This window comes from Lepisosteus platostomus, chromosome 10 (genome assembly GCF_059453375.1).
Source record: "Lepisosteus platostomus isolate fLepPlt1 chromosome 10, fLepPlt1.hap1, whole genome shotgun sequence".
NCBI lineage: Eukaryota > Metazoa > Chordata > Actinopteri > Semionotiformes > Lepisosteidae > Lepisosteus > Lepisosteus platostomus.
In genome coordinates, this window is record NC_142620.1 from 17,645,049 (window position 1) to 17,661,464 (window position 16,416).

At 35.1% G+C, this 16,416-nt stretch overlaps 1 protein-coding gene across 2 annotated transcripts in view; it reads right to left on the reverse strand.

Moving 5' to 3' along the window:
- Nucleotides 1-1,116: 1,116 nt before the first annotated feature.
- The window catches only part of ccdc9b (coiled-coil domain containing 9B), a 58,107-nt gene continuing 42,807 nt past the window's right edge, over nucleotides 1,117-16,416 (reverse strand). For both annotated transcript variants that reach the window (XM_088648524.1, XM_088648525.1), the window contains exons 9-14: nucleotides 16,271-16,324; nucleotides 14,964-15,060; nucleotides 7,676-7,703; nucleotides 5,139-5,967; nucleotides 4,406-4,488; nucleotides 1,117-3,769 (exon numbers count right to left, since the gene is read on the reverse strand). In XM_088648524.1, the coding sequence (XP_088504650.1) occupies nucleotides 3,743-3,769; nucleotides 4,406-4,488; nucleotides 5,139-5,967; nucleotides 7,676-7,703; nucleotides 14,964-15,060; nucleotides 16,271-16,324 (1,118 nt within the window). In that variant the 3' untranslated portion in view covers nucleotides 1,117-3,742. The remainder of the gene's footprint in view (nucleotides 3,770-4,405; nucleotides 4,489-5,138; nucleotides 5,968-7,675; nucleotides 7,704-14,963; nucleotides 15,061-16,270; nucleotides 16,325-16,416) is intronic.

The following is a 16,416-nucleotide window of genomic DNA, read 5'->3' on the forward strand; positions in this document are numbered from 1 at the left end:
TATTTTATTTTTTTTATTTCAGGTTTACAATGTTATGCTAGGACTGTCATCTTTTTCTCTGATGACTATTTCATTTTAAGATACACATGGAAATGGTGCTTTTGACAATAACAACAACAGTAAGCACTCACACATTACATAAGTATCATTCCAATTACAAGTATTATTATTATTTTAAAACTGTAAATGTGAAGCTGTTCCCCATAATTGTTACAGAAAACAATATGCATTTTGAGAGCTCAAAAGTAAGTCTTGCAGGTGCACATTATATTAAGAACAACATCATTTCTTTTTCAGGACATAAGTTACAAATGTAGTGCTGTGCTCATCTGATTATAAGCACTTAGTCATACTGACATCATTTATGAGTGTAATGCAAGTGAATATGTCAGCTTTGTTGCCAAATCTCACTTTTTTCCATTTTTGACATTTAATTTTAACAATAATAATCGTACATTTCAACATTTGCAAAGAACTATTACAGCTTACTTAAGATTTAGGATTTTTGTCAAATCCTGTCGTGTGAAATATGCATAACACAACCAAGTGAATTAATTAGTACTTCCAACAGCCTCATTTCACAGGATGACCATTAACGGAATAGATTTCTTGTAGACTGCAAGAAGTACGCATTTGCTGTCTAAGCAATTTGACAGCTTTTCCATCCTTTTGTTTTAAAAATACTGCATCTGAATGTGTTGAAGGTGCATTGAGGTCACCAATTTTCTTGATGAGTTTTGACTTCAGGTTATGAGTACTGATAGGTGTCTGTTTTTAAAATGTACTACATTTCACTTTCTACCCTCTGTGAAGAGGTTACATTTTCACTATTTCAAAACAACAAGCATCTCAATTTTCAACTTTATACTGTAATTACTTTAAATGTAATACAACACAAATGTAAATTAAAATATATTGACAAGCAGGTCTGTAATCGAATAAGGTCAGCCAGCTCTGTATAATAAAGGCCAGCATGCTTTAGAATACTTTTGTACTTGCTAAAACACATCTTATTAAACAGCTTGTGTGAACTCAGTTAACCTTTACCCTATACTACTGTTGCTCATTAGTATGAAATAATTTTCTATTAACTTCAAAAAGACAATAAGCAACACATTACATTAAATGTATTATTTAATAGCCTTGATTCAAATAAAATGCATCAATACGTCTGCCTTTATATTATATATACATTCTTATATACTTTATACATACAGTACTATTTGTATGTGAAAGTGCTTTCAGCATTCCTTAGTTGTAATCAAGTGTCAGTTTGAATCAGTTATGGTGGTTGAATTTATGGCAGAGTTTTCTTGTTACTCCAGAGGGGAGGAGGGGACAGGACAGCACAATCTACTGTAGGATTCAATTAATTCCATTCAATTCATGTGAAAATGCCTCACCATTACTTTAGTTACATCAAACTGAGGCATCAAAGCATTAGAGAACAGTTGGAACTGGAAAGTATTTCAGAATTATCTACATATCAGTCCTAATTCCCCATCTTCCTGGCAAAAAAATCACAAACCATTTTTAAATAAATACATTTTATCAGTATTGCAATTAGGGCTTAAAGGCAGATGGAATGAACATTTTAAAACCAATATGTCAGAAACAATGAGCCACATTAAGATGCATTTAAAAAATATTATAAAATACAAGATATACAGTACAGTATATCTTGTTGAATAATAAGCCCTTCATAGACTGGACATGAAAAATGTCCATATTTTCCTTGTTGAGATGGTTAACATTTTTTTATTTAAAAATGTTTAAGAAAACAAGTGCTTGTCTTCTTTTTCTTACCACTTGATACAAATATGCAATTCAATCTGGAAATGTAAATACATATGTTAACCGGAAGAAAATCCTTTAAATAAAACCAGTGCATTTTTTTAAATATTACCAGATTCAACTAAACATATTTACAATAAACAACTAAGAACAGTTAAATGTATTAAATACAAACAAAAACAAAACAGTGCAATCAGATATAACAGATGTACTCAAAACTTAAATGTTAACTTTCTTCTAACAATTTTAAAATCAAGCATCTGTAGGAAGTGATTTGACCTTCATACTGTTTATCAAAAGAATAATACAAAACAATGTCTAGTGCTTTTAGATTCAGTTTTGGCCATATACAGTAATAATACAAACAACTGCCAAAAAATGACAGTTTCAATGCTTCTCAATTTGTGCACAAAATACAACAGTAAAGATCCTGATTTAAAATTTGACATATTAACTATTCAGTCTTGGTAAAGTGGAGAACTCTTGACAGGTTTGAGGCTCTTCTAATAAATTGTTTTGTTTGAGATAAAATGGGTTTAAGCACATCTGTAATATATGGTACCATACCTTTCTAAAAGGAAATCAAATTGTTCTTCCATTTTGAACAGCAGACGTCTTTTCACATTCACCTTAATCAACACGTACCGAATAATCATCATCACCATCATCATCATCACATATGCATCATTTTAACAAAATATACAGTACATAATTACTGTTTTAGACAAGGATTTCTATAAAGTTCACTTCTGTACCTGTAATATCACCACAACATGCTACCTGTGTTGTGGTGATGGCTACAACAATTGCTCACCACAATTCTTTCATTGTACATCATTTTTATCCTGATGGATCCAAAGTAGTTTAAATGTGGGAGGAGACCCACTTTATCCACTACTGAACTTCAATTTCATGAACTTCAAACTTCAAGAAAGGTTACTTAGTCATTTTGACCAAATCAGCAATGTTCATCAGACATAATAAAAAATTAAATGTTTCATGTAACATATTTAATGTTTTACATAGTGGAAGGGCTGTGAAAAAGTTACAGATATGTATAAGAAAATGTTTTCCCAATTTTGGTGCAACTGAAGGATAATGGGAGTGCACAACGTTTATTGTTTAAGAAAAAAAAGTGATTTAAAACAGTGATTTGAATGATACAATGAGATTCACTCTGTTTTGCATTCCACAGCACGTTTGGGGGACAAACCTCTGAAATAATGTTCACTCTTTTGTCATAATAATTACATTTCATTTATGCATCACTTTTTTATTCTGATATTTCCCAAAGAGGTTAACCTTTACAGTAGGTGGAGATCCACTTTATCTGCTACTGAACTGCAGTTCCCGCCTGGGTGATGTGCAGCACCCATTAAACATCAGCAGCTCCTTTAACACAGCAGACCAGTAAGTAAAAAAGTGTTACGCATGTTGAGCATTAAACTGGAACTTTAGGAAGATGAGATTGTGCAAACCCAAGGTTCAATTCAGGTTAACACCCATGCTATTACAAATAGTGCCATGAGATATTTAATGACCATAAGTCAGGACCTAGGCTTAACCATGACATCTGTCACTTCTAAAAATATGACAAAAATATGAAGCCTCTAGCTGAGTTTAGATTTTTCTACTAACATTTAATTCTTCCAATGTTTTTTTTTAACTATACACACAAATCAAGCAGCAACTGTTAAATCATTTGTTGAATGCACTAAACAATCTTTAAATAATAATTTATTCAAACAATACCAGTTGATATAAAATAAAGTGCTGCCAAATCTAAGTGTCTTCAGCCATCCAAAAAGCCAAAAACCAAAAATTTGAATCTAAAAGCATACATAGTATAAAAAGATTTGTAAACCATTAATGAATGTTTTTTGCCTTTTTTGGTTTCTTGTTTTCTTCATTTTACCAACTTTTCACTGGTAAAAACCTTCTTTTTGTTCTAAACACTTTTCCCATTTTCATTGGCCTGAAAAGAACAGGACAAAAACAGTTTAAAGGAAGTAATGTAATTCTGTACAAGACTGATAACATGAAGCCATTTTCTATATGGATAAAGCCCTGTTCAAAGATGTTTCATCACTTCTTCTCCTTAGATAGCAGTGAAAGTGTACCTTGAAGGTGCACATCCTTATGGCTAAAGGCCTGTTCTCACTTTCTATAATGTAGCCAGATGTCACGGGATCATCCACAGTGGGATTAAAAAAAACCTACAATTATATGAGTCAAGGGTATGAGCAGTCTTTTAAAGTGCTTCTGTGACTACTTCATAATATGCCTTCTAAATAGCTGAATAGAACAATCATTGCTTACTGGAATTTTTATTTCAATGTATACTGTATATACAGTACTCTTCCAAATACACACCTTTATTTAACTGTACAATACTAGTAGTAACAATACTTATATATTAATACTAATAATATTAAACATTATTTCCCTTTTTCATCTGTATTTTGCAAATATTAATGAATTATTAACCAAGTCTTTCCTACAATACAAATCAGTTACTATTCCTAAGAATATGAGGAACAATTTTAAAAGCAATGTAGATATACTGTAGGTATTTCTTTCTTGGCTTCTTTAATCCAGTGTTGAATACTACCTTGACAGTGGTGGCCTTGTAAGCTGAAACAGAAGCTCCAGAGTCAGGACTCATCACAGAGAGACTAGAATCAATAATCTCCTCTGTGAAAGGGAAAAACAACATGACTGATCTAGAACAGCTACTGTATAATCTGCATGTCAGGTAATATACACAAAGGCAGAGAAGATTCTAACGTTTCTGTCAGTGACTGTCCCATACAACATCCTTCACTTTCTACAGCAGCCAACAGAGAAGAAAGTCTTCAACAGCAAGAACAAACACAGAATGCCATTCAGTCATTTGGAGAGAGCTGTCAGACACGATAACTACCATTGATCAGAGTGCTGCAGCAAAATGTACAGGTTTATCATTATCAGAAAAAAATAAATCAGATGGACACTTTGCTATTCCTTTTAAAATTTGAAGTCTCTGTACATTTCCAGCAATACTTTTCTGTTTCTTTTCCTTTAAATACTCTACAACATCACAGACATCTCATATTCTGCTACACATGTCGCACACCTGCAGAGCAGAGATCATTATGTTATGACAGCTTTACCAGTAGACCACAAAACATGCACATTAACATCTATAAATAACTTTTTTAAGCACAATTATATGTATTCCTAATTTATTGGTGCATTCTCTCTCTTAGATCACATGAAAAGTTATCATTGTCTTATCTTCAGTTTTTTATCATTTGGCAAATGTGCTACCTATTTTATGTTAAGAGAAGAATAAAACAAAATACCTGGGCTTCTTGTGTTATTGTTCTTAAAATGATCTGAAAGTTTATCTGCCTTGTCTTCTACAGTCAAGCGACTCACATTTCCACAATTCATTCCTGAGTCGGAGGTAAGACATTCTGTTTCAGAGGTGCTCTTCGTTTTTGCCAGGTCAGTAACTGAATCTTCAGAAAATACATTCTCTTTTTTTATCTCATCAGTCAACCTTCTGTTGCTCGGTAAATTATCTGCTTGGTTCACACAATGAACAGTGGCAGCTTTTTGGAAGTCCTCAGAAACCACCGAGCTTTGTTGCTGACTGTCTGTCTTTTCTGAGATATTATTGTATGTCAAAATCGATGAAGTCTGATGCCCTTCGGCCACTGAACGCACATCTCTGTTGTAGGAAACATCTTTAAGTGTTTGCAACAGGGCTGTCTCTGGAGGAGAAGTGCTATCCGTTTTATGGGGTGGACCATTGATTTCCTTGAGGACTTGGGCTGATTTATGGTTTTCCTTTACTCGCTGAAGTAATGCTTCAGCGTCCACCAGTCTGTTTGATTTGACATCTTCAACTAGTACTTTGTCACCATGAGCAGCTCCAGCTACACCAACATTCATTTCTTGTTGACCTTGACAACAAACAGTCTCAGAATTCTCTACTGCACATCTCTTACTTTCTTCAATACCTTGGACATTGGCTATATCATGCATGGTAGCTGTGTCTGAATCCTGGAATTGCTCATTTATAACATCCCAGTCTTTGCCATTAGTGTTGAGTGTAGGCTCATCTACTTCAGGATTACCCAAAGCCTCCTGATCCTCACATACATCTTCAGAACTCTTTTCAATGCTCTGAGAAATACACACATACAGCACACATATATGAAGGTTAGGTAATTGCATATACAGTAATGGTACATTACGTATTAACAGATGAAAACAGGAAACATTTTATAGTTACAGTATGTACCTAAATAAGGACATCACTGAAAAACATGTTTGGCTACTGTGAGCTGGAACAGGATGTGGTACAGTATGTATTCCACATGGATTGTCCACTCATTTTTCAAGCAAGATAGACTTAAGCCGACATTCTGAAGAATGTAATGGTGTATGGCAGAGGACTGCAACCTATGGCACGTGTGCGAGTATTGGCATGCAAAGAGATTTTTAATGGCAGAGAAAGAGGCATGTGCAATGAAAGTTAAATAAGCCACGAAGAATTTAAGTTAAAAAATTAAAATACAATGCTCGATTGTTCTGTAATTTTCTATAACATTCTACCTAATGAAAACTCTTTGGCGTAGAAAAAAATGAATTTCTTTGTTAATTTACTGCATTATTTTTAGTGGGGCTTCCCTATTATTTTCACAGGAAAGCTCGCAGTCCATGGTATTGATAACATTTTTCACACTTAGATGTAAATTTCCATGCACTATTACCATGTTAGATAAAATGGCAGTTGCTAAAAAAGCAAAGTTAGATGTTTGGAGAGATGAATATGGATTTTTTCAACATAAGGACTACTCTGTTTGCTCTATACAGTATGTTGTGAGAGCGTTGTTTGTCGCACATCGAGTGTCCAATGACATTTTAAGACAAAACACAGCAAAACCTTCAATAATAAGGCAGACAACGCTGAGTCTACCAGCTATAGGGCCATAGCAAGGAATGGAAAACAAAGCAGTAATTTCTGTATAAGTCAAAATTAAGCCACAGAAGCAAGTTACAAAATTGTGTGGGATTGTTTTGGCATGCTTTATGGACTTTATGATGCAATCAAGATCTTTTTGTCAGAAAAAGGTCAAAACTACCCCTGAATGCATGGTAAAAAAATGGGTTACAAAACTAATGTTTTTAGCGGACATCACCATGCATAAAGATGAACTTGGACAGCAGACTTGCAGAATTTTCCATTTTTTTCCCAGGACTTTGACACCTCAACTTTGCGCTATTTCCAACTACTTAAAGAACTTTCAAAACATTGAACAACCCAAGTAGCTTAGTTTGAAGTATACAGTACATGCGACAAATGACATCAGAATTTTCTGTCAGAAAACTTCAGAATTTCCAATGTTTTGGCCTGATGTTTTCTTCTCTGACTAGACCACACAAGGATCAAATGAAATGGCAAGGCATGCATATTAATTTTTTAGAAGTGCATGAGCTAACACTTGGCATGCCCCTTTTAAAAGGTTGCTGACCCCTGGTGTATGAGTTTGAACTGCAACATTCCACTGATTCCACCAGTGTACAAAAGGATCTGGAGATTGACCTGACCAGGGAATGTCAACACAACCATACACGTAGACATTTAATTTGTTCCTAATGCTTTCTCAAGTACAGTAAATAATGGATCCAAAAAACTCAAATAAAAGCTGTTGAAATGATAAGTGTACAGATACTTAGCATCAAAACAAGCACTTGCTTTCTGACGCTAACATGTTTTTTCATGTAAAACGGAAAAATTAATATTGTTATAAAAGTCTTGAAAAGGATAGAAATCAGCAAAAAAATTCTGACATTGTAAACATTGTCCTGTTTATCACATCACACTGACCTGGAGGTGTTCTTCTTTGGCATCCCATCTGCAAAAATAACACACAGAAAAAATAATTACTGTACATAAGGTAGTTACATTTATATTTTATAATACATTAATTAGATGAAGAGGAAAATTAGTTCAGCATATCAAAAAAGTGAAAATGGGTGACTGAAAAGGTGCTCTGAGAATGCACTTACAATATAACAATACTAAAGACTGGAACTTAGTGCTCTCTTTGAACCTAAAGGTATGTCACTTTTTAAAAGGTACATCTACATACTTAATATACATATACAAAATTTAAATGTATAACCTACACAGAAAAGAAATAACCTACATAATCTCAGGAACAACTGCAGTCTGAAAAGCCATGAATGTTTTATAAACAACACTGAATTGAAATGGAACATGTGCCACTGCTTGATCTACAAGCACTTAGGCTGCCTCACTCTTTCCATTACCGGCCACATTTTGACCTCATAACTAATCTATGTTACCATCTTCACTAATAAGCCTTATTATTGCACTTCACATGTCTTCAGAGACGAGGGCAAAGCCATGGAACATCAGTACAGGATGTGTGTCATTTCTGGAAATGGGATCACTAATTTCCACAACTGAATAGCATTCAATTAAAATAATGGGTAGAGGCACACACCAAAATAAGCAGAACAAAAAAGTAATCAAACAAATGAAAGGAGTATGTTTAATAATTTTGGTTGTATGCATAGGCAAAATAAGAGATTATCAATAAACAGGGTTTTGCACTTGAACTGCATTGTAGGTGTAAAACTGAGGCAGACTGTTTCAATTAGAATTACGTTTTTTTAAAGTGTTTTTCTAATAATCCTTGTGTGCCTCACTCTGTAAGTCTACAGGAATGTGGTAATGGGCCCCTCTGCTAAGAGACATCATAGAACTGCATCAAAGCTCAACAGTATACAGTAGTAATATATACAGTAGCAAAATGGACTCCAAGTAGGTAGCCTGTTTCTGTTAAAGACCATAGGTCCCAGGTCACTATCCATTACCTAAAAGGGATAGTTCCCAATGAAAGGTCCATAGGATGGTATGAAACAACTCCCTTCCTGATAGCGTAGCAAGGGGTTTTCCCAAATGAACCATAACTATATAATTCCCCTATTAGCAGTGACAAGACAGCACAAAAACTGAGATTGCTATCAATATTACCCACTTATAATCCTTTTGAGATTTTCCATACATAATGACCACTCTAACCACTTAATCTTCTTTTAAATACTCATTGTTCTTTTTAACCATGAGAGTCCATGTACTGTAAAATACAACCTGTGCCTCCCTGAGGAACTGCTTTTATAGGAAGCTAGAGATTCCAGGTGCAGCCAATTCAGTGATTTCCTCCTGAGAATTTGAAGGATGAGGCTCACCTAAATGAGATGACCCCACCCCTTGGTGATTCTCAAAAGCTCTGATATAGGTGGGTATTAATTCTCTAGAGAGCCCTCCAACGCTAAGATGTCTGTATCTAAACAGTAATACTGAAAGAATAAAAAGAAGGTACTTCTTTAGTACAGGAAACATGTACTGTATGTACAGTATAACTATTATTATGTGGTACAAAGTTTTAAAACTCAGCCTGGTGCTGTCTGTGGATGGAATAGGAATGTAGCTAAAGAAGCCCTTCTGATAGGAGACATCATTAAGCTGTATCAATCTGAACAATGTAATGATATACTGAATGGCACAGATGGGCTCCAGCAAGTCCCCTGGCTAGTTTCTTCCAAAGACCACAGGACAAAGGTCAATATCAATGGCCCAAATGAAGACCCACCAATAACTGGTCAGTACAGTGAGTATCAGAGGTACAGTATACCTGATAGCATCTCAGACAATCACCAACTGGTGAACTGTGGCTCATTACAGGATTAGTAAACAAGTGTGAAACAGCTTAAAAGAGTTACAAATCAATTCAAAGAAAAAATACACTACAGCAAAATCTCATCTATTGGAAAAATAAATTCCAGTGAGCTGTTTGGATGACGATGACTTTCAATATTTAAATTTAGACTTTCCTAGGGATAGTTAGGGGTTCCATTTTGTAAGTGATTGTTGTTTGACTAACACTTCTTTATGTTTACTTTGAACTAGTTCTGTTTAATTATTAAAATCTCCCAAATCTGTTCAGTGGTTTAATTGAACTGCTGAGTTTGCCACTTTGTAATTAGAACATGCCTGATAGACCCCAAATCTGTTTAACCTGCATGCCATTCTTCTGATCACCTGAATAAGTCTTCTGTGCCTGTGTTCTTAGATTTACTTTTACTACTTGTTGATCAAGAGACCTGATGACAAATTTTATTGCAGTATAAAGTATTCGTCTACTGTATGACTATAGTACTGTATGTGTTCTGTAAATTACATACCTATATACAACATTTTCAATAAATAACTGTTATTATATAATAACTGTTCTGACAGCTTTTAAAACCCAGGCAGCACTAAATGTTTTTCTCTGATTTAGACATTTTCACTCTTTTATTTGTTCTGCTGTTATGAATGTCAAGAATCCTATCCTCATTAACTAGATTCCAAATGTATTGCTTTATGATATTATGCTGACAGACAATACAGCCAACTGAAAAGAAACTGATGAAATACAATCTGACTATATATCTATCTGGGATTTACATGATGACACAGCTCATCAAGGAACATATCTTAATCATCTCTTCATTTACCACTGTCTAAAACAGTACATAACATCTCTCCCAATATCTTCCTTAGGCTTAACAAGCCTCAGTACGTTTTAAGTAAAGGGAAGGGTGCCATAAATCTGTTATGGTAACAAACCATCTCCAAGGATACTTGGAGACTGTAGTCTTACTGTATGACTCCCATTAGAGACTGGTGACTCAAAATCTATAAATAGCTTTGTAATGTTTTACTTCAGAGCAGAAGGCCCTAAAGAAAAAAAAAGTGAAGACTAATGAACATATGAAATTAATGGAACACAAGACCAGGATGCTCTGTGCCACAATTCTGCAGATTTTAGTTCAACCTTAATTTAACACATTTACCAAAGACTTGGAAAAAATCTAACCATTACGTAAACCTACAGTAGCAAGTGATTAGTCAATTAAGTCAGGGCTAAAGTCCTATTGGGCATCCAAGTAGTTTTTCCAAAGAGTCACCAAATTACTTAATTGAAACCAATGACCTGTGTGAATGATACATTGCTCTATCATCAAGAATGCTCATCATCAAATGATTTTCTAAGCTATTATATATACAGTGCCTTGCGAAAGTATTCGTCCCCCTTGAACTTTTCAACCTTTTGCCACATTTCAGGCTTCAAACATAAAGATATAAATTTTTTATTTTATGTGAAGAATCACCAACAAGTGGGACACAATTGTGAAGTGGAACGAAATCTATTGGATTTTTGAAACTTTTTTAACTAATAAAAAAATGAAAAGTGGGGCGTGCAAAATTATTCGGCCCCCTTGCGTTAATACTTTGTAGAGCCACCTTTTGCTGCGATTACATCTGCAAGTCGCTTGGGGTATGTCTCTATCAGTTTTGCACATCGAGAGACTGAAATTCTTGCCCATTCTTCCTTGCAAAACAGCTCGAGCTCAGTGAGGTTGGATGGAGAGCGTTTGTGAACAGCAGTTTTCAGCTCTTTCCACAGATTCTCGATTGGATTCAGGTCTGGACTTTGACTTGGCCATTCAAACACCTGGATACGTTTATTTGTGAACCATTCCTTTGTAGATTTTGCTGTATGTTTGGGATCATTGTCTTGTTGGAAGATAAATCTCCGTCCCAGTTTCAGGTCTTTTGCAGACTCCAACAGGTTTTCATCCAGAATGGTCCTGTATTTGGCTGCATCCATCTTCCCCTCAATTTTAACCATCTTCCCTGTCCCTGCTGAAGAAAAGCAGGCCCAAACCATGATGCTGCCACCACCATGTTTGACAGTGGGGATGGTGTGTTGAGGGTGATGAGCTGTGTTGCTTTTACGCCAAACATATCGTTTTGCATTGTGGCCAAAAAGTTCGATTTTGGTTTCATCTGACCAGAGCACCTTCTTCCACATGTTTGGGGTGTCTCCCAGGTGGCTTGTGGCAAACTTTAGACGAGACTTTTTATGGATATCTTTGAGAAATGGCTTTCTTCTTGCCACTCTTCCATAAAGGCCAGATTTGTGCAGTGTAAGACTGATTGTTGTCCTATGGACAGACTCTCCCACCTCAGCTGTAGTTCTCTGCAGTTCATCCAGAGTGATCATGGGCCTCTTGGCTGCATCTCTGATCAGTCTTCTCCTTGTCTGAGCTGAAAGTTTAGAGGGACGGCCAGGTCTTGGTAGATTTGCAGTGGTCTGATACTCCTTCCATTTCAAGATGATCGCTTGCACAGTGCTCCTTGGGATGTTTGAAGCTTGGGAAATCTTTTTGTATCCAAATCCGGCTTTAAACTTCTCCACAACAGTATTACGGACCTGCCTGGTGTGTTCCTTGGTCTTCATGATGCTCTCTGCGCTTTCAACAGAACCTTGAGACTATCACAGAGCAGGTGCATTTATACAGAGACTTGATTACACACAGGTGGATTCTATTTATCACCATCAGTCATTTAGGACAACATTGGATCATTCAGAGATCCTCGCTGAACTTCTGGAGTGAGTTTGCTGCACTGAAAGTAAAGGGGCCGAATAATTTTGCACGCCCCACTTTTCATTTTTTTATTAGTTAAAAAAGTTTCAAAAATCCAATAGATTTCGTTCCACTTCACAATTGTGTCCCACTTGTTGGTGATTCTTCACATTAAATAAAAAATTTATATCTTTATGTTTGAAGCCTGAAATGTGGCAAAAGGTTGAAAAGTTCAAGGGGGCCGAATACTTTCGCAAGGCACTGTAACATGCTATATAGAGTCTGCTCTTTCGTGAAACAATAACATTTAGATGCTGTTTCCTATGCTACCATACAGTATCTAATGTCATATAATTGACATATCATTTAGTTATTTTGCATTTTGTATTAATTTTTATAACCTATGTGCCTCTTTTGCATGATGTTATTTCAGAAATAATATAATTGTGTACTGGACTACTGTAACTGCAGAATCAGTTCCTAAACAACAAACAAAAATTATGAGGAGCCTTGATAACAATGTGTGATAAGGAAGTGAATCAGAACTGTACCCAACACACTGAAACCTATTACTGAAATAATGTCCTGAGCATTACGCAACCTTGCAATGCTTTCTCTTTCCTAAACTTCCTCCTTGAATATTGTCCAGAAGAAACCTGCTATAACAGTTACCAGTTCTGGCAAGCATTCTATAATCTTGGATCACACATAAAACTAACAGGAAATAAGTGTTATGAAAACCTGTTTATGTATGTACACACTGAGAGTATATAATACACAAGAGATGAGTACTGCAACCAGTAGGATTTATTGTGGGTTTTAATGCCCTCAATATACTGTATAACCAGAATTATGAGCAGTCAAGTTTGTTATTCCTAATATTACTCTGATGTTCAGCATAAACAGTAAATGGTAACAGAAAATAATAATTTTCCACTTTTAATATAAAAGTGTTTTTTTCTTATAACTTTACAACAACAGATACAGTGCTGCCAACTAGGTATGTTAGCCTAAATTAAAATATTAAATCAGAAACAAACCCAGTACTTCATGGTTAATTTGTGTTTACCAGAGCCCTCTTGCTTCTACCTAATGAAGGTATGATTTTATCCATGGCCACCCCTAACTCAAAACATTAACACACAAGACAAACCAGAGTTGGAAAAGTCATATAAAATCCCTCCATACCAGAAAGTTACAGTATGTATGTATTTCATCTATATACCCCCTCACAAGGGGGCGAGAGGGTAAGCTTAACCTGCTGGTGTTATTTACAGATGATTGCTTCCTATCCTTAACTCCCCTTCCTAACAGCAGTGTAGACTTCGCAAGCAGCTGACCTGTCCCTAGATCAACACTTATCTAATTTTGCTCACGTAAGCTAAAATGGTTTGCAGGGTGGCTTGAGAGCTCTAATTAGGCCACTTCAAGGGAACCATCTCTGAGTCAAGTGCAGTGTAGACCAGTTTTCCCATCACCTGAAAAGTCTGTGCAGTTCCTGAAGAAGGATGGATATGCACAAAATTAAAAAAGCAGGTTAAAATTAAATCACCCCACCTCACACAGAATGAGTAGGTATACAATCATAAACATTAAATAATTTTGGTGGGTAGCTGCGTCAGCATGCGTAGGCTGCAAAGGAACAAGTAATATGTGAGCACCTGAAGAAGGCTCCACGGCTGAAATGTTGTGTTCTCTTTCTTCTTTTTTTCAGCATGGAATAAACTTATTACTTGTTCCTTTGCATGAAATAATTTTGTTCACTGTAAGTCAATCTGAATGTGCAACGAATCACTTGTGATATTCTGTATACTGTTACTTGTTTTTCTCTAAATTAGGCCCTACAAAATCATTTACCAAATGAACAAGCTCATAATATGAGCTCTTGGGTGTGAAGTTGTACAATAATTCACCTTTTGAAAGCTGAACAGAGTATCTACTGTAGAACCATGATAATGTTGCCACCTTAACGTCTTGCATTGCAAGAATTACAGTATTAGTCAAACCTGCTGGGAACAAAATTCTAACAGAACTGAATTCTAATACTGTATACAGGGTATACAGTATAGTGACAAGTTTAGAATATAAATGAGGAATTATTATATGAACATTATGCAACATATTTGTAAAATATTGTTTACAGTCTACAGTGTTTACAGTAACAGTCTTGTTTAGACTACTATGTTTAAATCTGGTCACCATACAGTATAACTGAGTAAAGAAAATGCTGCTGAATCAGTACAAAGGTAGCCCAGAGAAATGCCTTGAACAGAAGGTTAATGTAATTTTAATTTATTTTATCCTAAACAGATGACACTACTAAGGGGCTTGATAGTATTTAGAATGTTAAAATTATTGACAAAGTCAAGTCAGAGAACCACTCAGAGGACAAAAGGAAACAAGCACACGGTGACAGAAGCAGAACTTAAATATTTAGGTCTGAAAAAATAAGATCTTATTAAATTAAAGGGGTTGGAACAAACTGTGCAGTTATATTGTTGAAGCAGATTCTTCATCCTTTGACCTCTCAAAAATGAGCTGAATGAGACCCTCAGATCAATAGCCTACTGGCAACCAGCTAAGGAAACTGGGCCTGCTAGTCATTCATTTGTAACATTTCTTAGGGTCTAACATTATTTTTTTCTGTTAATAATTCTATGGAACCTTACCTTCTTGCTCTCCCTGTCAGACGATCCTTGCCTTTTGCTTTGCTGCTTACCACTGGAACATTTTTGGAAGCCTTTTCTCTGTTGCGATGCATATAACCTATAACAAAATAAATAGGGAACCCAAGAGTAACCAATTAAAATAGACATTGCAACCCAAAACCACTATTCTAATCTGTTAAATGTGCTTCATTTGGTTGGTTTAATATTTTAATACTTTAATACTCTCTAAATTCTGTAAGCTTTAAGGACTGTGATGAGTATACTTTGAGCACTAGATTGATTCAACAAAAACAAATATTTTGTTTTGGGTACAGAACTGTGAGGTCAACCACAATGCATAATCAATTTACAGAGATAATAAAAGCTAAATAAGCAAACATAATTACTGTAGGTAATCTAATAAAGTTACACTAATATTGATTTCATTTAAGTACTGTACTGCAAAACTGAACAGATGCAGCAAAACAAATATGTGAATTTAAGAGAACTATAACAACTACAGTATATACAAAATAATTTCTTGCTATTTCCATCATGTTCATGCAGAAGAAAGAGATGCATTATTTCACAGACTGTATTGTATAATAATTTGGAGATGGAAATTGTAAATGTAGGCAACACACAAGCTAAAACAGTTAGACTTCCACTGAAATACACTGAAATTCTGGTTCTATCAAGATAATGAATCCCCCAGAAAAGCAATACACTCAAAGTGAAATTATGTTGTTTTCTGTTTTCCATGTTCAACTGGAAGCATTTAAAAATTAACAAAAAAAACTGATCTGGGAACAATGTCTCAGTTTTCAAGCAATGCAAGTATTTTCATTGAAGACCTTAATAATGAAAAGCATACTGCAATTTTAAAATTCACTTCAGAAACAAGTGTCTGCAAAACCCCTGAGCATGAGAGATATTTTCATTGCTGTCCTCAGGCAGCACCATTTCTCCATCTTTAACCTAACTTTTTATCAATCCTTCTAGTAATGAGATTGGACTGAAAATATTTATATAATATAAAACTCGTGTGGCATATTCTTCAGGTCCTATTTTTGTTAATAAGAGAACCAGTATGGGTTTCTTAATATTTGGCAAATGACTGTGTATAGCAATAATACAGAAAAAAATTAATCTACTAAACCCCAAACTAAAGAAGGAAAAGTATGGTACCCAGCCCACAGACTTTAGGCTCAGATTCTCTATATTAAAAATTATTTTATTAACAGAACTTGCAGAGATGGACTGAAGTAACACTACAATTTTGGCAACTCATTATGGGCAATCGTTTTATAAGAAAGGTTAATACCAACCTCTTGTTTCAGGGTCAGATAATCTTGGATTAAACTTCCTTGGATTTCTTCCAACTGTGCAACACAAACAAACTTAATTAGTTAAAGGGTTCATACTCACATACTGTAACAATATGATTATTATTAAGTAAGCATAAGTATTACTG